The 23,966-nt window shown below is 56.2% G+C and overlaps 8 protein-coding genes across 8 annotated transcripts; 4 read left to right on the top strand and 4 right to left on the bottom strand.

Annotated features, from left to right (window-relative positions):
• Nucleotides 1–335: 335 nt before the first annotated feature.
• Nucleotides 336–1,785, top strand: THITE_112699 (uncharacterized protein; the record flags this gene model as incomplete). Its single annotated transcript, XM_003649253.1, has 3 exons — nucleotides 336–583; nucleotides 742–960; nucleotides 1,257–1,785. The coding sequence occupies 3 exons, from the start codon at nucleotides 336–338 to the stop codon at nucleotides 1,783–1,785; spliced, it is 996 nt and encodes a 331-aa protein (XP_003649301.1).
• Nucleotides 1,786–2,656: 871 nt separating this feature from the next.
• On the bottom strand, nucleotides 2,657–3,614 carry THITE_2107791 (uncharacterized protein). Its single transcript, XM_003649252.1, has one exon. The coding sequence runs from the start codon at nucleotides 3,582–3,584 to the stop codon at nucleotides 2,967–2,969; it is 618 nt and encodes a 205-aa protein (XP_003649300.1). The 5' UTR covers nucleotides 3,585–3,614; the 3' UTR covers nucleotides 2,657–2,966.
• Nucleotides 3,615–11,059: 7,445 nt separating this feature from the next.
• Nucleotides 11,060–13,097, top strand: THITE_2141167 (uncharacterized protein; the record flags this gene model as incomplete). Its single annotated transcript, XM_003649251.1, has 3 exons — nucleotides 11,060–11,229; nucleotides 11,294–12,604; nucleotides 12,860–13,097. The coding sequence occupies 3 exons, from the start codon at nucleotides 11,060–11,062 to the stop codon at nucleotides 13,095–13,097; spliced, it is 1,719 nt and encodes a 572-aa protein (XP_003649299.1).
• Nucleotides 13,098–14,428: 1,331 nt separating this feature from the next.
• Nucleotides 14,429–15,652, bottom strand: THITE_2141166 (uncharacterized protein; the record flags this gene model as incomplete). The annotated part of the gene is made up of 3 exons (XM_003649250.1): nucleotides 14,429–14,985; nucleotides 15,140–15,193; nucleotides 15,232–15,652. 3 exons carry the CDS (start codon nucleotides 15,650–15,652, stop codon nucleotides 14,429–14,431), a joined length of 1,032 nt encoding a protein of 343 aa, XP_003649298.1.
• A 969-nt stretch (nucleotides 15,653–16,621) lies between these two features.
• Nucleotides 16,622–17,490, top strand: THITE_2107789 (uncharacterized protein). Its single transcript, XM_003649249.1, has 2 exons — nucleotides 16,622–16,953; nucleotides 17,067–17,490. Exons 1-2 carry the CDS (start codon nucleotides 16,776–16,778, stop codon nucleotides 17,069–17,071), a joined length of 183 nt encoding a protein of 60 aa, XP_003649297.1. The 5' UTR covers nucleotides 16,622–16,775; the 3' UTR covers nucleotides 17,072–17,490.
• A 5-nt stretch (nucleotides 17,491–17,495) lies between these two features.
• On the bottom strand, nucleotides 17,496–19,310 carry THITE_2107786 (uncharacterized protein). The gene is made up of 5 exons (XM_003649248.1): nucleotides 18,895–19,310; nucleotides 18,642–18,838; nucleotides 18,241–18,583; nucleotides 18,046–18,181; nucleotides 17,496–17,992 (listed from the first exon to the last, which is right to left on the bottom strand). The coding sequence occupies exons 1-5, from the start codon at nucleotides 19,169–19,171 to the stop codon at nucleotides 17,509–17,511; spliced, it is 1,437 nt and encodes a 478-aa protein (XP_003649296.1). The 5' UTR covers nucleotides 19,172–19,310; the 3' UTR covers nucleotides 17,496–17,508.
• Nucleotides 19,311–20,625: 1,315 nt separating this feature from the next.
• THITE_2107785 (uncharacterized protein) lies at nucleotides 20,626–21,492 on the top strand. Its single transcript, XM_003649247.1, has one exon. The coding sequence runs from the start codon at nucleotides 20,717–20,719 to the stop codon at nucleotides 21,188–21,190; it is 474 nt and encodes a 157-aa protein (XP_003649295.1). The 5' UTR covers nucleotides 20,626–20,716; the 3' UTR covers nucleotides 21,191–21,492.
• A 461-nt stretch (nucleotides 21,493–21,953) lies between these two features.
• THITE_112693 (uncharacterized protein) lies at nucleotides 21,954–23,310 on the bottom strand (the record flags this gene model as incomplete). Its single annotated transcript, XM_003649246.1, has 4 exons — nucleotides 21,954–22,155; nucleotides 22,291–22,767; nucleotides 22,827–23,073; nucleotides 23,178–23,310. The coding sequence occupies 4 exons, from the start codon at nucleotides 23,308–23,310 to the stop codon at nucleotides 21,954–21,956; spliced, it is 1,059 nt and encodes a 352-aa protein (XP_003649294.1).
• Between the last annotated feature and the right edge of the window lie 656 nt (nucleotides 23,311–23,966).

The raw sequence follows: 23,966 nt of genomic DNA, 5'->3' as shown, positions 1-23,966 counted from the left end.
GTTTGTAGCAGCATGGTTGCGCTTCTCCCCTGGCGAGGCGGACTGATTCGCTGAGAGGCGCCGAAACCAGTTCTGCGCTGTCCGGCGCCGTTTGAGCAGCCGCCAGCCGGCGGGGCCAGTCACCCGTTGCGCCGGCGCGGCGGTGGGGCGGCCGATTCGATGCGACAAGCGACAATCGCAAGATCCAGAGCCGCTACTCCACAGGGCGCTTAAGAAGACGGGATCTTGCCAGGTTGCCAGGGGCTAGTGGAGTGTGCGCAGTATTTTTGGCGGCACATGCCTTGGCGCCGCTGGTCGTCTTTGTTCACTTGCCCAATTGAGGATCTAAAACAGCGATGCAGCCAATCAGAGACCCCAGATTGCTGAGCTCCAGGGGAGAACGGTCGCTGGCTGGGCAGGTCTGCGAAATGCTCATCGAGAACCGAGAAAAGGATGGGATGAGCAATGTTCTCAAATGGAAGAGTGAACGTGCCTTGTTCGGGCGATACCCTGTCTCCCGTGTCCAAGTTGCTGGCATCAATGCACCCGAACGCTTCGCGCAGCGCCAGTTCCACAGCAGAGCGGACACTCTTTGTGAACCTCGGTCAGTTACCCGACAGGGGTGTTGTTGAGCAAGGAACGGGATAGGTGTGGACAAAGCATCGAGCTTATCGCGCTTCAGCCAGAGCCAACGCATCTCCGACAATAATGGAGATGCCGTTTTTCCACGGTATTAAGCTCACTCTGTGCACACGGCGCCAGTGCTTCATTCACTCGACAAGCCGTAGATGCACGCAGCTATGCTGCGCCAGCGTCCTTGACCACGCTGACCAAATACGCCCACTGCGGCACCTCGGACGCCTTCCGAGTCAATGTCAGCCGGGCCTTTGTCAGCCTGGCGTTGCGTGTGGCTTTGTTGCCCAGAACCACGGCCACAACATACCAGCACTGTTCTGGCGGGTGGGACACGGAATCCGCACTGTATGGGCACTGAGACACGCTGCTTCTCGCCGTGGGGCCAGCAGCAAGTGAGCTTCGCTCCGCACAAACTCAAGCCAGAAGTGCAGGTGTGCCAGAAGTGCACGTCTTGCGTCAGCTCAAGCACGGTGGGTGCGGGATCGATCTTGGGGCCCAGACCTGCAACTTGCAGCAATAATACGGCGGATTGCTCATTCGTACTCGTACCGTTTGGATTGGTCCTCTCCGGACCCGTCGGGAATACGGACCGGAGCGTCTCCACGAGCTCTTGGACATCCTCCACCCCTCAAATGCTGTAGGCATGCGCGAGATCGACGTGCTAATAAATCCACCGGCGCAACGTCGCGAGCTTGCGACACTGGCTGCGCCATTTCCTCGCACGGGCATCGTACGCGCTCAGCCTCGTCCCCCACCTGGGGACCCGTGTGCTGCGCAGGCGTGGCCGTCTGGGGCTCCTCATCTACCACGGGAACGGCGACTTGCTGGCGGGCGGTGGGGGGCCAGCGCATCCAGCAGACAGAGGAAGAGCTCGAGCGCGGTTGGGTTTCTCGGGCTTCGGCACGACAGGATCTCGGCGACGGGTTTCTTCTTGGCGACGACGACCAGGTCTTGGAGGTCGGTTCACGTGTCCGGTCCAGGAGCGCGTCGTGCCAGTCGCGCCAGTCGCCCGGTTTGGAGAGGATAACCATAACCCAGGCCTTTTTGCTGGCGGTCTCGTGGCAGTGTGTTGTCTTCGCGCGGCTGCCGGCTGCAACCGCAGAAATTGACCCCCGGCATCATTGGGTGAAGAGGCGAGATCTGCAGCTTAAGCGCGCCCAAGCGCGGTAGAAGCTGGGGAGGGGCCTGGCGCCAAATCAGCAGTGGGGAAGCTCGCCCCGCTGCTTGTCAACATCTCTCAGCCTCAATTCTACCCTCTCTCATTTCCACTCCCCGCTTTGAACCCCAGTCTCCCGAGGGGCAAGGAGACGTTGATCAGCAATGATTGCTAGTCATTTGCATGTCTTGTGTTCAAAGATAACATGTAGAGCTGGCGGCGATCATTTTGCCTGCTGGGGGGTGTTGCACCATCCCAGCTCCTGGTCCCCGGCTTTCACCGAAACGACGAGCGCGCACCCCAAGGCGGAAACTGTCATTTTGCAACCCAGCGATGTTGGTCCGCCTGTTTGGTTCGCATCGAAAATGCGAACAATTGCGAACCACCGTGCAAGATACCTACCGGGGGTGCCGACGCAAAGGTTCGCCTTGGAAAGGTTCTTTTGCACAAACAAGGTTGACACAGGGCGCGCCTACCGAGCCTTTTGGGGTAACCTGTGCGGGAGGCCTCCCTTGCCGGTTGCTGTAGCCGGATACAACCGGTTGTGGAACAGCCCGGGGGCGGGGAAGCACCCAGAACTTGTGAGCAGAGGTTTTGAGAGGAGCGAGTAAACGCCGAACGGTGCGACAACAAGAAATCGAGAGCGAGGGAGGCTCTGCGTCAAAGACATGAAGCTTGGACAGGGACACGCAAGCCAAACGGTTCGTAGGAGTAATTAGAGAGGGATCATCGCGCCTCAGTGCTTCCATAGCATTCTCATTACAAGGCAATCCATGTGGTTCCAACGACAAGCAAGGCCACCACCGAATACTAGACCCTACGGTGACTGTCTGCCCCCGTAAGTGTGAAGCGAAGCGCGCAGTAATTTACAGAGAAATTGGCACTGTACAAACCGCGCTAAGTCACATGATTTGGGCCTCTCGACCAATCGAAACACTAAAAACTCTGGAGGATTTGCCCAGTAAATGAAGCGAAGCTTAGCTTCGCTCCTACAGTGCATACACTATGTGTATGTAACCACTGTTACGGAGCTTCATCTTTAAGCTTCGCTTCAATGAAGTCCGCCAAAAAGCATACTTCGTGTGACGCGTAGCCCAGCACGCAAGAGGAACCACTTTCTCAGCACACAATCAGAGCACCATGCCAAATAGCCCTTTCCAAAGACATCATTTCAACGCCAGCACCCCTGCATTGATCACGCAGGTACTTCCGCGAGCAACACCCCCAGTCGCGGCGACTGCTCCATCGCCCGCCAGGCCGCTTTCCTCCTGCCCCTCAAGCCCTCGACGCTCCGATGCCGACCGTGCTTCTTGCGCACGTGCTGCCACAGGTTATCCTGCCGATTGAACGTCGTCCTGCACCTCGGGCACGGGAAGCGGCCAGCCTCGCCGACGGCGTCCTGCCCCGTGTTCCGACGGTGCTTGTCGGTGAGTTCGTGCCGCGCCAGCTTCTTGCGCTGATCCGGTCCCTTGTCCGGGAAGTAGCCGCAGTGCGTGCAGCCCACACGCTCCTGCTGGTGTTGCTGCGGCTGCTTCTGCTGCTGCTGGTGGTGGTGGGTCTTCGGATTCTTTCGCTTGATCGGGGTGCGGCTTTGGCTGTTGGCGGGTTTGTTGTGTTGCTGGCTTGGGAGATCGAAAAAGGCAGGAGCCGGAGGCGGCTGCGCTGTCTCCAGCGGCGCCACACCTGAGGAGTCGTCGGACATCAAGACATCGAGCGCGGTGCTCGCTGTCGAGTCCCACGAGTTCCGTCTCTGGTGAGATGCGAGTGGCTCCGACGGGAACGCTGAAGTTCGTGGCTGGAAGGGTGACCCCATGGGAAGCCAGGTCGCCGCCGGCTCAAGCCCATTCACCACATTCGCCACTTGTGGCGCATGCCATGGGTTAGATTCCAGAGCAAAACCTTCCCCGGCACCAGTCGCCAGGGGTTCCGTGCACTGAACTCCCTCATACGCCTGCTCCAGCGCGGGAATCGGAGGGTGCATGTGTGTCATGGTGGTCTGAGGCGCCGGCTCCTCGGGTGACTGCGAAGCGTCCAGCTCCGAGATTGGCAAACTACCAGGAAGTTCTGCAGCGGTGGTTGCCGAATCCCAAGAGGGCTGGTGCGCAGCGGCTGGCTCTCTCAGCCAGGGTGCAACGTCATTGGCATCCTGGCCATACTCCACTGGCGAGGACGTCGTATATCCTGCGAAGAGAGGGCCCCCGTGCCCGACAGATGTTGTAGCCGTGGATGAAGAGGTGGAAGCGCTCGAGATTGATGACTGGGGAGAGACGAAGGAATGACTAGCCGGCGTCGATGCGCTGTACTGGCTCATGGTTGAGACGCTGCAGAACGGCGTGTGTCCGAGGCTTGGGAACCGCGGTGCAGTATGGGACTCGGCATTTGGCGATTGGCCAGCGAGTTCGTAGGCTCCGGCAACTTGATCTGTAGGATAGCCGGGCATCGTGTTGGGGTGAACAGTCAACCGGCCGGCGAGCTCATGCCCACGGTTGCATCCGAACCGCTCGAACGCCCCAGAGTGGTGAAATGAACTTGCGGTCTGCGGGATCTGGCCCGCTTGAAGCCGAGGACTGCACGCGGACAACCTCCCGGCTGCCAGCTCAGCGATGGTAGGAGAGCCGGGTGGCAGCTTGGCGGGGCCGACTGGGACCGGCAGCTCTGTGACTGACGGCGAAGGAGCCTCGCTGGCCCAGTCGGGATCCTCTGCTTGTCGTTCCTTTTCAGGAACGTGTTGAGACTTCTTGCGGGGCTTGATTGACACGCGCTGCTTGATGTTGCCGAAGAAGGATTTGGTCCGCCCCCACGCGGTCTGCCCACAACGGCATTGGAACCTCTTGCAGTAATCGTTCAAATCAGCCACCTGGGCAGACAAAGTGGCGAAGCGCTCCTCGCAAAGGAGCCTGGCGTGGATACAGAAGCTCGGATCATGAACTCTATGCATCCGTTAGCAGGGAGATTGTGTGGGTCGAGGGTCGCGCAGACATACTCGTAGTACCCCAGCGCCTGATCTGGAGTGGAATACACTGCCGGCAAGCTCGAGGGAGGGTACGGCACGGCCGTCGTTGGCGAGAGATCCTCCCAGTCAGCCGGCACGTGGAGGCCATCAGGGACGCCTGCCACTGCCACGGGGCCAGAATGGAAGTTGGGGAGAGATGCCATGTCGAAAGTCGCTGATGTTGTCCGGAGCGCAGTGTTACTGGATCGCAACTTGTCGAGGGAGGCACAGTTGGGTGGCGGAGCATTCTCTTAAGAGACTTTGTGTCCGTCATAAGAAGGGACGGGTGTGGTTCGCCATCTTGATGGTTGCGTCCAAACCAACACAAGAGAGCCCTCACGGGTCGGCTTCTAGGTCCTCAAGATTGAAGGTCCGATATGCAAATTCCAATTTCCATAATCGGGCAGAGGGCGTGGGGCCTCCGCGTACCATCTTCGCTCTGAGCCAGGCTCGGTCCCGGAAACATAGCGTGAAAACACCGGGCACTTGGCCGGTGCGGCAGAGAGACAGCATCCTCCTTTCCATTAAGCGGCGACACGATTAAGGCGTCGGTGTTGACGGTGCGTGGGGAGCGAAGGTCTGGCGGCCATAAATGGCTTCAAAAAGTGCGGGAACGGCGACCCCCTGTCAGTGCCGCCTTCACCGAGCAGGGCCTAACGCGATTGGTGCCGTCCACTCATCGGCGAAGGTGGGAAGCGTGGGTGAACACCGGGGAAGGTCCATTGTCGGCGAATGACGTGGCCGCCAAGAGGATAGCACCTCTCTTGGGCTTGGTGAAGCAGCGAGATGTCCGGTCCTGCAAAGCAGGCAACGCATCAGCGACGCCTCTGCAATAGTAGGTGAGGCAGGAAGGGAAGAGTCGCAGAGGTCTCGCGATGAAGGTACCTTTGCGGCCTGGGTGGGGAGGGGGAGGGGGAAGGGGGGCAAAACAGCCAGTCGATGCTTTTTGCAAAGGAAACCGGTCAGTTCCAGAGCCGGGCGGCCTCTTGAAGTGAGCTGAGAGATCGTTCGAGCAAACAAACCTCACCAAGACCGACATTTGGAAAGCAATAAGCACAGATAGGAGTTGTTCCAGATCTTTTATACGCAATGCGAAGATTGCACCGCCTCCCAAGCCCCTCAATTCCTGTTCAACGGGCCCATGCTACAGGCCATGATAGGTAAGGCTCATTGCGGCAGTGCTCGACCACTTGTCCGTTCACACAGCGAGGTCTGGAGCAACAATGCCAGGGATGATTCAGCTCGGTGGTTCAGCTCTGGTGGGGAAATTGGCACGAAGACCCAATCAGCTTCCTCACCTCGCCAGCCTTGCAGCCATTGATGATGGTGTGCCTGCGCCGCTTTGGGAAGGAGGAGGCCACGGGAGCCTGGCACGAGCCGACCGGCCTTTCTCCAGTTTTCAGTTCAATTTCATCCTTCAGAGGTAGAATCAAGACGTCTGGCGGGTGACCGAATGTCAGAAGCTTCAATACCTGGTAGTAATCCTCGCGAGGGTGGGAGATGGAGCGAGTCGAGCAAGGGAGCGCCAATCAACGTGAACACCAGTTGCCCGGGAGTTTATTACTCCCCGTGTTGCTCTGCCTCTGCAAAGTGCAGAGTGTTGGACAGAAAGGAGTCTTGGGTGAGTGGCGTCGGCCCTGCTGGTCCTGCGATCTGCAGGACCTACGCAACTAATGCAGGCCGCACCAGCTCTCTCGCCCAGCTAACGAGGGGCTCACTTCTCTCGAGACCAGCAGGCGACCAATCATCCATGGATAGGTGGATTGTGTCAGCGATGAGAGACGGGATGGAAGGGTCGAAGCTCTTCGAAAACGACAAAGCTCCCGAGTCTCTTGGGTCGAACTCAACCCAAGGTCTCATTCCACAAAAGCGTGATCTTTTTCGAAAAGAACTTGTCCATTTCTTGGTTGCCTTGTTGGCGTTTAGCTGACCTTGTTAGCATGATCGCTCAGTGCCTCTTTGGTGGCGTTGGTGTCAGTTCCCGCACTAGTCAGAGGTTAAGCACGAAGCAAGGCTCCCAACAATTCAAATCCAGCCAAATCAAATCAAATCAAATCAACGCAAATCAACGCAAATAGGCCCTATTCGCAATCAAATACGGCCCAGTATTTGATTTGTTTGATTTGGCATATTTGCCAAGACCAGCCCAGCTAGCCAGCCAGCCAGCCAGCCAGCCATCTAGCCATCTAGCCACCATAGCCACCGCTAACCGCCCTGTTTTTTCCCACTCTCTGGGCTTGGTATGCAAATGGAGCCAGTTATAGAGTCGTATTGCATTACAAGGTCTTTAACCGAGCCAACCGACTGCCCTAGCAAGTGCTATAGCTACAGCGATGCCTGAGACCTCTGTAGGCCTACTTATAGATGCGCTACGTAGCCGCCTAAGCGTTGCTAAGCAGTTGGAAGCCTTGGCTAGCACCAACCTTGAAGAACTGCCTCGTAGCTCCATCGCCGAATAGCCCAAGGTCGTCCTACATAGTAAGCAGTATATCCTAGAAGACTAGCTAGCTAAGAAGAGGCCCCGAAAGTCGTAGATCGCGAGCTATAGCAATTTCCTTATTAAAGCAATAGATAGTAAGCTAGGAGAGCTATCCAAGTGTTGCAAATACTACGACAAGACCTTCAAGGCTACTACAACGAGCAGTGCTATAGCCTATCTCTCCAACGAATATAATTGCTATAATAATATAAAGGACTAGCTAGTAAAGAGATCTAAGACGTTAGTCTTAGCGTTATAGTAAGCTATAGCTAATACTATAGTCGTCAAGCTAATAGCTAATTCGATTAGGGCATTGCTTATTACCTAGATCGTTCAAAACGACCTCCCCTTTATAGCGATTAAAGATATATATTTCCATTAGCTCCTTCGACTATTTAATTAGGAGCTTCTTAAGTTCGTTCCAACGAGCAATAATATAATATAGAATTAGGTGGTTTAGCGGTATCAATAAGAGAAGGAAGCTATTAAGAAGATATTAATATCTATAAGGTCTATAATACTAAGAGAAGGAAGCTAATAGACACTTATATCTATAAGGTTTATAAAGCATCTCTCCTTTAATACCTAGACTTTACTAAATTCTTATATACTCCTTATAATTATAGTCCACTTTGTTAATAGCTAGTTTAACCTATAGACAAAGCTATTATATATAGTTTAGCTCTATAGCTTGTACTCTAGCGATATATAAGCTATAGAGATTACAAAGGTCCTTAACGACTTCGATCTAGCCTAGGATATTAGCTTCTTCTAGTACGACAATATCTCTTTAAACGACATATATATTATAGCGATCCTCAACTATATCTAGCCTAAGTTCCTACTTATAAGAAAGTATCAACGACTTTGCTATCTTAGCTATATTGTTAACATCGTTATAAAGGCCTTTGTCGAAACCTATACTAAGGAATAGGAAGAAGAGAGTACTAGGCTAGTTAGGAAGCTTTACTATATTGTCCACTATATCTGCTATAGCCTACAACGTTGTAATACCTTTATTAAGTTAGCCTAGTTCAAATAGGCTAATAAGGATGCGATAGACGACTTTGATATACTTTTGACTAAGCTAGAGGATATCGTTAGACTATAGTTGGTAGTAGACAACGATATAAGGTAGAACTCGGTCTTCCTAATAATCGAATATACTATTAGACTATAGGACTCTATAGACCTCTACTGTCTATAATCTATAGCTAAGAAGGATAGGCTTCCAAAGGATAGTATTTTAACTGATTAAGATTAGATAGTATTAGCTAATATCAAGGATATATTGAAGCTATTTATAGATATTACCTAGTCGTTTAAAGGCAATAGACCTACTATATCTACTATTGTTAGTACGATATACTTTCTACTTAATAATCTAAAGAAGAGGCTTAGCCTAGCCTAGACAGCGACTATATTAGAGATACTATTGCTACCAACGCTATTATATTGGCTACAACGCTAATCTAGGAGGCTTCTATTGTAGTTCGAAGAATATAAGCTTAATCTTCTACTATCCTAGCTACCTAGTATACCCTTTTTACAAACAACGACGGTTATAAGCGACGAGCTAGCTCTAGAGGTATAGTTTATCTAAAACGGCGTATAAGTAGCGATTACGAAGCTTTAAGAATATATTAGCCTATTCGATGATTCGCCCGTTTACTAGATTACGATAATCCTATATCCTAGGTATAAGATGAGATAGATATAAAAGAACCTTCTAGAGGATAAGCGTAAGAGCTATTTTGCTATATTTAAACGGTGTTTTTAAGAGTAATATAGTTATATAGAGCTACTAGTCGAACTAGAGCCTTCTATTGAGCGTTTAGAACATTAAGAGAGCTAAGGAAGTGACACTTCCTAGTGTCTATCGACTATTATAAAGATATAAGCGATCACTAGAACGAGGTCGATAGCTACCTTTCTAAGCTACCTAAATAGGTAGAACGGCCATTCGATTGGTAGACAGTATATACTAGGCGGTTCCTATAGCTTTCTAGGATAGTATTCGACTACCTCTCGATCCTAGCTATATCTTCTAAGTATAAGCGACTATTTAGTTGCGCTAAACACTATATAAGCTACTAACGACATTTGCTTTATACCGATTTAATTAATATACTGTAATGCTTAAAGAATTAGGTATAGGATAGGGAGTTCTAAAGTGTAGAGGTCTAGACAGGGCGATAGCGATCTAGGCTATGGCGGGAGGTCTGGGTAGGCGTAGGAGGTCTAGGTAGGGCGATAGCGATCTAGGCTATAGCGGGAGGTCTGGGTAGGCGTAGGAGGTCTAGGCAGGGCGATGGCGATCTGGGCTACGGCGGGAGGTCTAGGTAGGCGTGGGAGGTCTGGGCAGGGCGATAGCGATCTAGGCTACGGCGGGAGGTCTAGGCAGGGCGATGGCGATCTAGGCTGTAGCGGGAGGTCTAGGCAGGCGCGGGAGGTCTAGGTAGGGCGATGGCGATCTAGGCTATATATAGGAGGTCTAGGCAGGCGTAGGAGGTCTAGGCAGGGCGATAGCGATCCGGGCTATGTATAGGAGGTCTGTATAGAGTGTAGGCGATCTGGGATTATATAAGCAATTGCTTAGTCAGAAAAAAATAAAACTGGCTATTCTCGATTTTACGAGTGCTACATAGAGAGCTAGAGAGCCAGAGAGCTAGGCAGGGCGTATAGAAAAGGGAGGCATAATATAGAAAAGGAAGGTGGGGCATAGAAAAAGTGGGGGGTGGCCGTCAGGGTTAGGGATATATATGGCATTTGACGAGATTTGACGACGATTTGATCAAATACAAACAACTCAAATATGATCGCGATCCACGTAAATCAAACCAAATAGAGCCTTATATTTGATTTGTTTAAGTTGTTGGGAGCCTTGGCACGAAGATCATCCAGGCTGGAGTTCAAGAGCTCAGCAGTAAGAAAACAGCGGCTGTCAGTTTTTCGGGACCGTGAACTGGAAACAAAGCTCTTTCTTGATGGCGGTTGCTCCTGAAGCAACCCATGACCATTTCGCTGAAGGCCCGCGGCCCGGCGCCTGTCGCTGCTGACCCTGGACGCTAGCCAAGTAGGAGGTAACTAGACTACTGCGAAGTCGAGCCAGCAGATGGTCGCAATGCACACCCCGCGGGGTCCCGCACTGGGTGACACCCCCGGGTCTCAGCGAGGCAGGCTAGTACCGCAGCAAGCTAGCCTGCACCAGGCAACACGGGCAGCCGTCTTTGTGCCTTTGTGCGGCACACAGAATGCGCAGTCGCTGGTTGAATTACGGGAGCGCTCAGCATACGGATGCTTTGGCGCAGCACTTCATTCGTCGGCCGCTGCCGCTGTGGGACAAACGCTCGAGGCCTCTCTTCCGGGAACTGCCCAAGCATCCGGATTCTCCTACCATACACTTCACTACTTCCAATGGGCAGCGACATGGGCCATGTAGTGTAACTGGTGCTGCAAATCATCAAGCTAGGTAATTGACGGCAATTGACCCCATCTCCCAGGCAGCAAGCTCCCCAAATCAGACCAGCAGGAATCCACCCCGCTTCCTCGGGTTGGTCCTGGCCAATGAAGCGCGGTGCGGCCCAAGAACCACGCGCTTCCGTTCTCTGAGCGCATCCAGCCTTGTGTCGCACAGCCACTGGGGCCCTTCCCCCCTCCCCCGCCGCCCTCTTCCGCATCCCGCTCGCCAGTTAAAACGGCCGTCAGTCCGCCTCCACCTCCGCCGCCATCCATTCCCATGCCAATCCACTTTGAACCTCTGCTGTCAGACTGACCGATCATCGCTCCCTGGTCTCTCATCGGCCCCGTGTCCATCATGGTCCCCACGCAGGACACGTCGTCCAGGGGACGAAGCCCCGCGCGAGGGAACAACACCGTGGATGACGACGACTGGTCCGGGTACAGCGATAGCGAGAGCATTGCTAGCTTCTCCACTGTGTCGTACGACTTCCCGACAATGGACAGGCAGGAATGTGCACCCGGGTTGTAGGTTGCGCCCCAGCCACAGCTGTGCGGTCGTCAGCATCGGTGTTACTGACGTCCAAGCTAGCCGCCTCAAAGAAAATGAACAGGACAGGCCCGTCTATGAAGCCTGGAACATTGATTACTACCCGGAGGAGCGCGAAGTTGTTGAGAGCGTCAAGGTGCTCGGCGTCAAAGTCGAGAACTACCAGCACATCGCCAGCAGCACCCATGTGACGCCGCAACCATCCACCCAGTCGGAACTGGCCGCCATGCACCTGCGCGGCCTCGAGGACTTCCGGGCCAAACACAAGCGCTGCTGGGCGACGCGGCCTTTCCGCCGCAAGGGCAAGACGTACGAACAGGATCTCGAAGAGAGGTGCAGAAGATTGCCCAGCGAGGTGCAGGACGCCATCACGCAACTGCTCCTGGACAGAGGTAACGCCTCCTCAACCCGTTACCGGACCCGGACCTGGACCGTCGTCGTGGTGCGCGAGCAGCTGCGTCGTCGGTTTGCTCAGCCCGACTTCACCGAGGTGAAGCAGCACAAGTTCCGGTTTTGGAAGAAGCGCGGCACGGAGGAGCCTCTGCGATACACCGTGGTCATCCGAGGAGTCGAGACCAAGGCCTGTGTTGGCGAGGAGTGCATCAACTCCTTCGCGCCTCGCTCCAATCCGTGGATGCAGGCCGACAACGCCGAGATCCGCCGCAGGTTGCGCGAGGAACGGGACCGGCGGGACTCCCCGGCCGGCAAGAGACGCGTCTTCTCGCCACCGTATTACCGGACCCGAGACCGCGCACGCTCGCTGTCTCCCCCTGCGTACCGGAGCCGGCGGGGCCGGTATGCGTCGCCGGCTCCGTCGTCCCTAGACTACCGGTACGAATCTCCGCCTCCGTACCGCCGCTGCACCCGCAGCGAATCCCCGCTGCCCAGCCCCTCGCCGAGCGCGCGCATCCGCGTGATGCCGCGCTACGACCCGCGTCCCTTCGACGAGGCGCCGTTCCCTCCCACGCCCCCGGAGTCCTACACCCCGCCGCCTCTCGTCTCCGGCTACTACCGACCATCAGCCACCGCGCCTGCGCCACCTTTCCCGCCAGCACCAGCCCCTTATTACACCACCGCCACCACCACCAACCCACCATATCTCCCCCGCCCCGCCTACGCCCCAATGCCCCTCCTCCCTCCCCGCCCCCTGCCCGCGCGCGGACCCTTCCCCTCCTACGGCCCCCCGCCGCCCTTCAACCCCTACCACCACCCCATCCACCCGACGGGCCCTCCCGCTCCCGCCGGCGGGCCGCTCTACCCGCTGCACCACCCCGCCGCCGCCGCGCCCACGCCCGCGCACTGCCCCGCCTGCCGCGCGACCCGGCCCTGCCCGCACTTCTCCGGCGTCCTGCCGTGCTTCCGCCCCGTCACCGCGCGCGGCGACCACCCGCCCTGCCTGCGCTGCCCGCCCTTTGCCGCCGACGCCGTCGCCGCGCCGTTCGCCCCGGCGGCTGCGACCTCCGCGGCCACCAGCCCGGCGGGTGCTGCCGGGCCTGGGCCTGCGGCTGGGTCTGGGTCTGAGGCTGGGTCTGAGACTGAAGTTAAAGCTAAAGGGGCAGGTTCGCCGCCGGCACCGGCGCCGCGTCCGCTGAGGACGCTGGTCGGCAGGCGGAGCAGCAGTGCCAGCAGCAGCGCGGGCAGCAGCAGCGCGGGCAGCAGCAGCAGCCGTGTGGTGCCGCCGCCGGCGCCGAACCCGTTCTCGCCGCTCTCGACGCCCGAGCTGTCGACACTTGGCGGCGGGTCGGTGTCCGGGGCGAGCGTGGCTGCGCCGGGGACGCCCCGCGGGGACGCGGGAGAGGAGGGCGCTGGCGCGGCCAGACGGGTGTCGGTTGTGTCGTTTTGCTGAGGAGGTTTCGGCTGTTGGTGAGGAGGGCGAGGCCCGGGAGGAGGGGGATGGAACGAGGAAGGGGGAGGCTTAGGGTGCGGATGTGAATGGGGTTTTTGGATTGTGGTGTGATCAGGGTTTGGGATGTGGTGGGTTCAGGCTAGATCATGACGACATGACGTGACACGACTATTACGTTTTGGTGCTCGGTTTCTTCATCTTTGTAGTTTCCTGGTGTATTTCCAGTTTCCAGCGATTTGGTAGCCAGGTTGAATTTAAGTTGCTGTTTCTGAGGATGTAGTTGCCCGGAGAGTGATCTGAATGGGGAGAAACATGCCGAGACTCTGGAGCTGTTATGGTGTCCCCCGTTTGTGAAATTCGTCGTCATCTGAGTGGTGGGAATGAGCGAGCTTGCACGTCAAATCAAAATTTAAAACTGCTTGTTTTTGTACGACAAAGCTGTCGTGTCCGTTCAATGCGCCTGACAAACCTATGAGAGGCGAAGGACCGTAGCATCTTCATCTTGAATGCTGGCGGGCCTCAGGAACAGGAAGAAAGCTAATTACAATCAGCTATCTAGACTCTTGTATTTCTCTCCATGTGGTCAGACTCACATGCTGTCCACAATTCTTACATCCCATTTATCACCATGCATGCCATTGAAACGCCCATTATTTACTAGCTAGGTAATTGATTACATAGGCTGAAAGAAAAGAACGAAGAAGGAAATAAGACAAAAGAGGAAATAAGACAAAAAAGGAAACAAGACAAGAAAGGAACTAACACAAAAAAGGAAATAAACAAAAAGAAAATAAGAAATGAAGGTAAGAATACAAAAAGGAAATAAGAAAAGAAGGAAAGGGGGAATGAAAAAAAGAAGAAAGAAGAAAATAAAAGAAAGAAAGAAGGAAAGAACTGCGGACTTCAATTCCCCGACCCCTTTAAAAACACATGCCAGATTTTTTAGAAACACATGCCAGCCAGGTGCGGTCCGTGCGCTCGCACCAAAATTTTGCAGCGAGCGCCAACACAGTCCCTAGCATGCATGTCGCCACGAGAAGGCCGGGGGTACGTACCAATGTCGCCATCCAACGAAGCCATCACCAACCTCGCCGCCCTCGAAGGCTGCAGGGCCGCATCGCCCACCGCATCTCCCAGAGCCTTGCGCAGCGCCCTGCCCACCGCATCGCCAGCCGAGTCGCCAGCCGCATCGCCCAGATCCTCGCCTGCCGCCTCGCCTGCCACATCGCCAGCCGGGATTTCTGTGGCGACATGCCGGATAGGGAGCGTGGCGATGCGCGCTGCAAAATTTTGGTGGGAGCGCACGGACCGCCCCTGGCTGGCATGTGTTTCTAAAAAATCTGGCATGTGTTTTTAAAGGGGTTGCAATTCCCCGGAAGCTCCCACCACTCACGACCAGCCGGCGCCCCACTGTTCCTCACCGCGTGGTAATACCGCGGCGGCGGGCGCAGGGCGACGTCCGGAAACGGGTGCAACTCCCTCCCGCCCAGCTCGCGGCGCACGCCCTGGCCGCCGCCGAGCTTCCACGTTTTCGGCTCCGGGGAGAGGGGGCTGGGCGGCTTGGCGGGAATGGCCGCGACCGCCTTTCGCGGGATAGGCGGCGGCGGAGTTACTGCGGGGACGTCACCCATCGCCGGGACGAGCGGGTCGTTGGGGCTGCCTGGCCTGAGCGGTTGCGGGTGTTGTGGTTGTCTGCTGCGCATGCGCCTGCGCCGGAGGCACATCCAGCCCGCGATTCCTGCTGCCGCGAGGGCTAGGAGAGCGGTGATACCCACGCCGAGGCCCAGGGCGAGATTGTTGGTGCTGCTGTTGGTGGAGGACGGTGTGGCGGCGGCGATGACGGAGCCGGCGGAGTTGACCCAGATGGTGGACGTGGCGTCGACGGTGGCTACTATGATGGGAGTAAGAACGGGCGAAAATAGGTACTCGATGTAAAGCGGACGTCCTGGCTTTTCTGGCAGGAGGTGAAGTGAAGCACTTGCGGGGGGACAGTACCTGCAGGAGCATCACAACTACCACCGTAAGGGGAAGCAGGCACTTACCCCACGGCTGCGAGGAAGAGTCGGCAAGGGAGCCGGAGGTTGTCGTCTGCGTGACTACCGAGAGCCGGGTCGTGGTGGAAGCCGGGCCGGACCATGGGTGGTGTCCTGGGCCAGACCCTGGGTGGCAGTGGCGGGGTTGTACCAGTTGGTTGCTCCCGGCTGTGTGAAGCCGTTCGCCATGCAGTACGATGCGTATATGGACTCCATCGCCGAGAGATCCAAGGAGAAGTCGCCTCCTCGGCATGCCGTCGAAGCGCATGCTTCCAGGAACGATGAGGCCTTGGATGCGGATGCCGCCGCCGTGGCGCAGTAACAATCATTGTAGAATGGCTCGTCGCACTTGAGCTCACTCCCGACGTTCGAGTATTCCATGGGCCACCGGCCAAGGCAGTTCTGAACGCAGGTATGCGGCCAGTCTTCTCCGAACTCGCTGACGGTCTCGAGCGCGAGTAGTGCTTGGACGTGGAGCAGGAGGCAGAGCAGCCGAAAGAGGAGTCTGGCCTTGAAGCCCATCTTGCGGCGAGGGTACAGAGCTGGCTGACGGTTGCTAATTAGGTATTAAGAAGGGAACTTCAGTGCGATATCAAACTGAACCCAACACACGACTCGAGTGCCCAAGTCTCCTCTTTATCCTCTTTACCAACTTGGCAAGACTGGCAATCGCGGGGCTTAGGGGGCTGCAGAGGTCAATTACATGGTACGGCGGCAAGTGTTTATTTCTGGGAGCGGCTGATGTCTGCATACAGCAGAAACGCTAGTCGCAGCCTCTCCAGCTCTTCATTGGATCCCACGCTCCTCTTCAAACTAATCTATCGAGATTCAAGATGAAGGATGACAGCCACCCTGACCTGGGCGGCTCCCTGCGCCTTGCGGGCGGTAATCGCACAGCACCGGCGAGGAGGCAATCTGCACATGCAGACCTCTGGACGGCCACCTCTGTGCGTTCACCAGGCTTGGTTCTGTATAGCCGAGTGTCCGACGTAGACGCGCAGAGCCTAGCGGTGTGTGGCGACGAAGTATGCACTGTCAACTATTTGAAAGCAGATGGCCTGCATGAGTGACTTGTGTCCCGCAAGAGCAAGTGCTGATATCCAAGGTAGGGGACTCTGGGTAATAGAGCAGCATCCACCACGCAGACTAAGACCCGCCCCCAGCTAACAGAGCTGCTGCGATTCAGATTTCAGTCCATGCTAATCCGGTCGGTAGTCGGGCGGTGATCGGTATGTTCTGTTGGAGACGTGCTACTGGTCAAACGGCCTGCTTAAGCAAACAGTGCTTCCTAAGTCTTGAGTCTCGCATAACGGAGCCTTACGAACAGCGTCTTGGCGCTTAAATCATTCTCAATCAAGAGACCGCTGGTTGGCCTGGAGCGGCTGTTGAGTGGGCGGGAAGCGCCGGGTGAAGCCAAGGAGGGGCCCACTCCTCAGCTTCAATGCCCCACTTGGCCAAGCGGCTCCACTCTCAGCCTCTTCCACTCAATCGCAACCTTTCATTGGCGAAAATCTTTGAGGCCGAACCATTCCGAGGAATTGATCCAAAGTCAACCACAACACCAGAACATCATCATCACCGCCACCATCACCGCTCCCTCGACCAGCCATCGCTCCGCACCCTCTCAACCCACGACATCATCAAGATGCATCTGATGTACCTTCCCGGGCCCAACGGCTCCGGCCGGCGATACACGCTCAAGAAGGTCATGGACGGGCAGGTGACCAAGTCGGCGCACCCGGCGCGCTTCTCGCCCGACGACAAGTGGTCGCGGCACCGCCTGGCCGTGCGCAAGCGGTTCGCCGTGCTGATGGAGCAGAAGAGTATGTTATTTTTTTTCTTTCCTTCTTACATTCTTCCGCTTTTTTTTCCTCCCCTTCGTTTGCCCTGAGTGGAGGTCGTCAGAAGGACGCCCAGTGCTGACGCAGATGGGCAGAATGAAATGGTTTTGCTGCGTTGGCGGGGGGCACGGCGCGGCGAGCGCAGCCTTTTCCAGACGGCGCGACGCAACCGCACTAATCTACAAAATCGGAGGATGAAAGTCAGCGGTCCGCGTCCCGAGGCGTGTTCGCGGTTCCGGTCAATGCTCGATGCCGTTGAACGACGCTCAGCACTTCGGTCAAGCGAGGGAGACTTTTTCAGGGGAGCATGGGAGACCGAAGAGCGGATGCTCTGTGATAGTGGTGATGACTGTGCAACAAAGCTGGGCGTTGGATTGGGCCAGGTCTTATACATGGTGGCGGCGTTATTTGGTCGCTACATGCTTGCGTCGGCAAGCGGGAACTGCAAAGAACTCATTTGGCACAGGGTCTATTGTCCGCCTCGAGCTATGTTCGCCCTGAGGTCGCCCTGAGGTCTAAAACAACGGTGGATACACATCACCTCCTCTTTTTGGCGTTGACGTTGCGGCCCGCGCCGACCTTGATCCTGCCGCTCCCCGAAGTCCTGGCCCCGGTCAGGATGCCCGGCAGGTAGTCCTGGTCCATGAGGTCGCGGTACTTTGTCCGGCGCTGTTCGTCCATCTTCTTGATATACTCCTTCTGGTCCTCTGCCAGGATCAGTTCTCTCCCCCACCCGTTCTTGCCGCCCCCTTTGACGTGGTTCCCCTTCCCGCTCGCCGAGCCGTGCGTCGGCTTCGGGATGCTGTACACGTTGCCCCGGTTGTTGAACTGGAAGTTCTTCTTCAGGTGGAGCGTGAAGTTCCCGGCGGCGTCCGTGCTGCACGAGACCCGTGTCAAGGTCGCCTGGCCACAAGACGGGCAGAACTGCTTCGACATGTCCTTGCACACCTTGAAGCAGCCATGACACCTCAGGACCCACGTTTTGAGATAAGTAATGCGCGAGAAACCGGAATCCAAAAGGCTTGGACCAGTCAGCGTGTCTTCACATGCCGCTCCGGCGTAGAAGTTACTTACTTGAGGTTTATCCTTAGGGCCACATTCCGCATAGCCATATCTGCAGTTATGAGGGCGGCTTGGAGCACACGCTCGACCGGCTGCGGTGTTGTTAGGGCGTTTTCCCGCGCCTGGTACTTTTTGATGTTGCTCGGCGCTGTTCCGGTGGCATATTAGCGGCTGTGCCTAGCGTTTGCCAAAGGAAACACAACGGACTTATCCATTCGCCCTCGCCATCGTCCTCTTCTTCTGTTGCCTCTTCCTCATCCTCTGCCACCACATCAGTCCTTTGTGGCGCAGGTTCGTTCACGCCAAGTTTTTGTAGCTTGTGTTCCACCTCCTCGCTTGTTGCGTCTGCTGCGGGGTCACTGGTTTCCCCTGTGCCGTCGAGCGAGCCACTCCCCTGACCTCTGGCCACATCTGTAGTGGTAATAACCGCGGCCTCGGAAGTGGTGTTTCCTTCTGTCGCGCCCTGACCCGGCTCCTCCACATTGGCTTCTTCCTTGCCCGGCGGCTTCCCGTTAACGCCCTTCTGGTTCGGCTCTCGTCTTAAGCGCCACTAAAGTTCTCTCGAGTCAGACACGACCAGCCCGACAAATCAAGACGAGTTGACATACGTCGCCTCCATTCCTCTCCACTTCCAGGTCGTAGGTGAGGGCGAGGAGGTGGAGATCGGGCTTCGACAGGCCCTGGAGGTCGCCGGTCCTCCGCGCGAAGTCGGTGACGAACTGCACAGACTCGGGGCGGGGGTTGCGGAGCTTTAAGAACGGCGACAAAGTCGTCTCGAACCGAGACCTTGTCGCCTCATCGCGGACTGGGGTGCATGTCAGCAGACCAGCGTCAGCAGGGCAATTCAAGGGCCCTGCGCACTCTCTGAGACCACTGCGGGGATAGTGAAGAGCTCCTCAGCCTGGGCAAGCAATGTAGAAACGGTGGGGTCATTTTTTATTATGGCGTTTGCATCGATAACCAGTGAATGCACAAGCTTGGGTGGCGTCGTGGCCGTCTTGGTCGTCGTGGTCGTCGTCGCCTGGGCTGGCGATGATGATGGCGGAACATGCACAGTCTCGCTCTGCAGCTCGGCTTGAGGTTGTGCTTGCGCTTGCGCTTCCGCTTGCGCTGCGTGTTCGGTAGCTGGTTGCTCCATGGCCCGAGAATACACGTGTATCCGGTTGCAGGGGGATCAAGAAGGAGCGTATTGGGCCCACGTCCGTTGGTTTCCAAGATGTGCCCGGCTTCGCCGTCCAACGACGCACCGAGTTGAAGCGGCCCAAATTACAAAATTCAGGCGGGGTTGGCGGGCAGAATTCTGGGCTTCCCGAGCGGTGAGAAAACCCTGGACGAGGTTCAGTGGGGTAGTTAACGAAACGCCCCACTTGCCGTACGGAGGCATTTACACAATACGCGCTTTAATGTAACTCCCGTAACTCTACCTCACTCACTCTGCAACAACAGCCATCTATGGCTTTGACACAGAGCCGCTGGGTGAACTAGAGCTATTAAAACCATGACAGGTCTGAGCTCTTGCCGGAATGCACGCGAACCGCGGCGGCACAAGCCGCCCCTACCCGAGTTGCCCTTGTTCTAAGTCCTCTTCTCACACCCGCACTGGCTTCATTACATAATCATCCCCTCTACCAGCTGCAACTGTCGATCTTTGCTCAGAGTGAACCCGGAGCTCGGTCGGCTCAAGCTCTGCTGAATTGCAGGTTCGGTTGCAATGTTCCCCCGGAGATGGTAAGCCCACGTCGACGACGTGTGCCAAGACCAGCTCGACTGCGTATACGAGCCACATCATGCGCGCCGGATCTTGGCAACCAGAGAATTCACTTGTTGACCGACCTGGGCGCTTCAGGCTGCTGGCCTGACTGCTGGTTCGAGCCCACGGTCAGGCGGCATAGCGAGAGCCCCGTCATTCGTCGGTGGTGACCTTACCAGGTCATCCTACCGGCACTTCTACACTGACGAGCCGAACGCACAAATCCCCGTCGCAACATGGCATCCAGCGTCCCTCAGAGAGGCGCATCTCTCCTTACCAACCCGGTTGTTCCGCAATCCCTCTGCGTCTTCTACCTAGCCCCAATGGGCCGTAGCTTGCGGCATCCCTCAGTGACCGTCCGAAGCAGACAAGATTCGCGGACGTCGCCGTCCCAAGGTGCCGGCATCCGGGGAAGATTCAACCCACCGCGGAACCCCCCCTGGAAGCGATGTAACTCTCGGACGAGCTGGCAAACAAGGAACCCGGGGCTGGCCGCCGAACCCCGCACGTTCTACACTCAGAAGTAAGCACGTATATTCTACACGACGCCACAGGTGCTGTGTAGATCATTGCTATATTGTTGCGTTTTGTGGGGAAAGGCGATGCTGCGCGCCTGACTTCGTATTTGCCCGATTGCCTTACTCGATGGAAACTGTTGGCGACAAACAAGGCCGGTTGGGTCTACCGTGGGCTTGCGCACGAACACGAACGGCTGGGGCGACCACGTCAGGCGCTCAGATGGCGGCCATTCCGCATCGAGGGCCCTGAGCAGTTAGATCTGTCCCGTCTATAAATGGCCGGTTCCCTTCCCAGATTGTAGTCGATACCTCCCTCCAGTTGCCGTCCGCTCTCGCAACCCAAAGATATCACATCCCAAAAGACATAATAATCAATAACCTCTCTAGCCAAACACATAGAAATCCGTCAGCCACCATGCTCACCCACCTCCGCCTCTTCGCCCTCGCCACGGCAGCGCTGGCCCCGCTGGCCTCCGCCGTCGGCAACGCGCGGGTGGTCAACAACTGCGACGCGGCCGTCTACCTCTGGTCCGTGGGCGCGGCGGTGTCCGGGCCGTACGAGCTGGCCGCGGGCGGCGGCTCCTACGCGGAGCCGTTCACCAAGGACCCGACGACGGGCGGGCGCGCGCTCAAGGTGACGCACTCGAACGACGGCCTGTACACGGGCGAGCCGCAGACCATCTTCGCCTACAACCTCGACGGCGCCAGCGTGTGGTACGACCTGAGCGACGTCTTCGGCGACGGCTTTGCCGGCCACAAGCTCGTCGAGGCCAGCGCCGAGCCCTCCTGCCCGTCCATCATCTGGCCCACCGGCGTGCCGCCCGCTGGTAGCCAGGTCAAGGTGTGCACGGCCGACAAGGATGTTGTATTGACCCTGTGCGCGTCGTAATTAAACTTTGGGTGGTTGTAAACCGGCGTTGGTGGGTAGGGAAGAGAAGGAGGGAAGAACTGCGCGGGGGTTATGAAGTTGGGCGTTTGGAGACGGGCAGTGTAAGGAGCTGTTGGACTGCATTGGAGGAGTCGGCTGGTGTACATACGTGAGATGATTGGCTCTGGGCAATGCACTTCTGTCCACACAATTCTTCAGGTTGGGCTGATCCAGTTCGCTAGTTGTTGCGGAATGGTCAAATCATGGCTACGTGTGTACCTGGCGGTGTCCTGCTCATGGGTGGTCATGATCGTAACTTCCGGCGCGCCCCATATGGATTGCTTACATGAAGCCACGTAACGGCTGGGATCAATCCCAGCCGTCGAGCTTCACCTTTGTCTTGATCCCCAGTGAAGGACCCAGGACATCAGGGGCTTGGGCGCGATCGATAAACTCCCCGTTTCCTGTGTTGCCTGTCTGCTCCCCAGGAGCCTAGAAATCGCTGCCCTCTGTTCATACTTTCATTGGTCTTTCATTGGTCCGTCAAAATGTCGTACCTCTCTGTAAAGTGAAAATTGCTTAAGGAGAAAACTAGGATGCGCAAGTTTGACTGAACCTCTTCCTTCATGATCACCTACTTTAGATGACCTCCTCCATGATCTCCTCCGTTGTCTCTTTGATCATCTCGTCCTCTATTCCATCCTCAAGAGCATCCTCCTTGCTCCCCTATTTCACATCCTCCTCGCTCTCTTCAGCATGATCATTCGTCCTCCTGGGTTTCTTCCTAGTTGCCTCCGTTCTCTTTAAATTCCTCCTTCTTGGTCTCCTCTTTGTCTTCCCCTTTGGGCTTCTCGGTTGTGTCCTGCTTGGTGTCCCTCTCCATGGTCTCCTCCAAACCCAGTGGCTTGTCCTCGAGGCGCTTGACCTTGGGAGCCGGGCGCCACAAGGAATTGCGCTTGTTGACCCGCCGCAACTTGATGGCAGCCCTATGCAGGTTGTTAGTCTAAGGTTTGATTTCTCTTTAGTTGTCTCTCCTGGCGTTTGTAGACTCGAAAATTCCTCATTGTGCTTCTTTCCCCTGACAACATGAACATAAAACTCTCCCAAAGTGAAATGCGTACCAGTCGGCGCGGTTATCGCCACCCCACTTCTTTTCACGCATTTCGCGAGCCAAGTCACTGGACCTGGCGGCGAACAGTTGGATCTCTTCAATCGTGAACCAGGCGAGGAAGGAGAAGCCGGGGCTGTCGGGGGTGTTGGTATAGACTGCAATGGGCTCTTTCTTGGCAGGGCGGTATTTGATGCTGGGAATGTCGACTGTGCCGGGTTCGGATGGCTTGCGGTCGCCGGGCATAGTCATGTAGGAGTTGCCGTACTGGTTGTGAATTTCCACGCCAGAGCCGTCCTCGAGGCCGGTGTAAACGCCAAAATTGGTGAGCTCCATCAGTTCCCCGGCTCTCGCCACATTGACCTGCCTGTACAGCTGGTCCTTCATCTCGGCGTACCCGGGGAGAAGGTGCAGACGCGACTCCACATAGATGGTGTTGTTCGCCGTCCATTGAGGTTGGTAGGCCACGTAGAGAAGGGCAAACGCCACGCTGCCAGGTTTCTTGGCCCCTGGGATCGCAGAATGGACACATGAAAGATTTATACATACCAGCCTGTCTGAGGGCGCCCCTCCATGTTTATTGAGCCTTGGGCCGAAGACGTCATCGCAGCAACCGAAGGACTTGAAGGGCAAGGGCTGGCAGGGGCCGCATTCCCGCGGTTGAAGTGGCCGTCACGATTGTGGGAGCCACGCCGGCCGTTGAAACCGCCATGATGGTTGGAACCGCCGCTGTTGAAACCACCAGGGTGGTTGAAGCCACCCATGCCGCTGAAACCACCGAGGTGGCTGAAGCCACCTGTGCCGATGAGACCACTAAGGTGGTTGTACCCACCTATGCCATCGACGCCGCCGAGATGGTTGAAGCCACTAAGGTGGTTGTAAACACCCATGCCATCGAACCAAGATGGCTGAAGCCACCGTTGCCGTTGAAACCACCATGATGGTTGAAAGCAAAGCCACCGCGAAAGCCGCCTTGGATGGCGCCACGGCGGCGGCCGCGGCCACGGTCGCTGGCAGGAGGACGGCGATACATGGTGACAATAGATCGGTGGCTGCTAATAGAGTGCCTTCGTCTTCGGGATGCTAATGCAGCTAGTGCCGTCAAGCAAAGCCCAGAGAGCCGATTTTCTCGAGGAAAACTTACGTGACTGATCGATCGGTGTTTGTTTGAAGAATACAACCTTCGAGTCTTGGTTGGAAGGCAAAAGAAGAAGCACCACGATGCGGGTTTTTAGAGTTCAGCGGGCCCTGTGGTGACTTGGACGGGCGACGTGGTTGGCCGCGAAATCTGAGCCAGTGCCCAAGCACACAATCATGGGATCGCAGACCTGTGAAGGACTCTGAGAGAGAGCGAGTGGCAAGCTCAGACCAGCCAGCCGCATCTAGTCATCCCTATGCCGAAGGCGCGGCCCATACCGGAACCCTCGCAGGCCCTTCCCGTTGAAGTTCAGAGAGATACGGTGTAGCACTAGCCCAGAGGCTACGGTTTTTGAATGCCGGGAACATGACGACCGACAACAAAGCACGGACTCACCAAATTTGAATCAGGGGTACATGCTGAAAGGGGCATAGCGAAAGACCTCTCTCACAAGCCTTGTGTTTTCCGATGGCCAAAAAGGACTCTAACAGAGACTAGTCTTCACTTTCGTCGAATCTTCATACAGGATCGTGCTCTTCAGGCAAGGAAAT

The sequence above is a fragment of the Thermothielavioides terrestris genome, chromosome 1 (assembly GCF_000226115.1).
Source record: "Thermothielavioides terrestris NRRL 8126 chromosome 1, complete sequence".
In the NCBI taxonomy this organism is placed as follows: Eukaryota; Fungi; Ascomycota; class Sordariomycetes; order Sordariales; family Chaetomiaceae; genus Thermothielavioides; species Thermothielavioides terrestris.
This window is presented reverse-complemented; position numbering and strand designations above follow the sequence as displayed.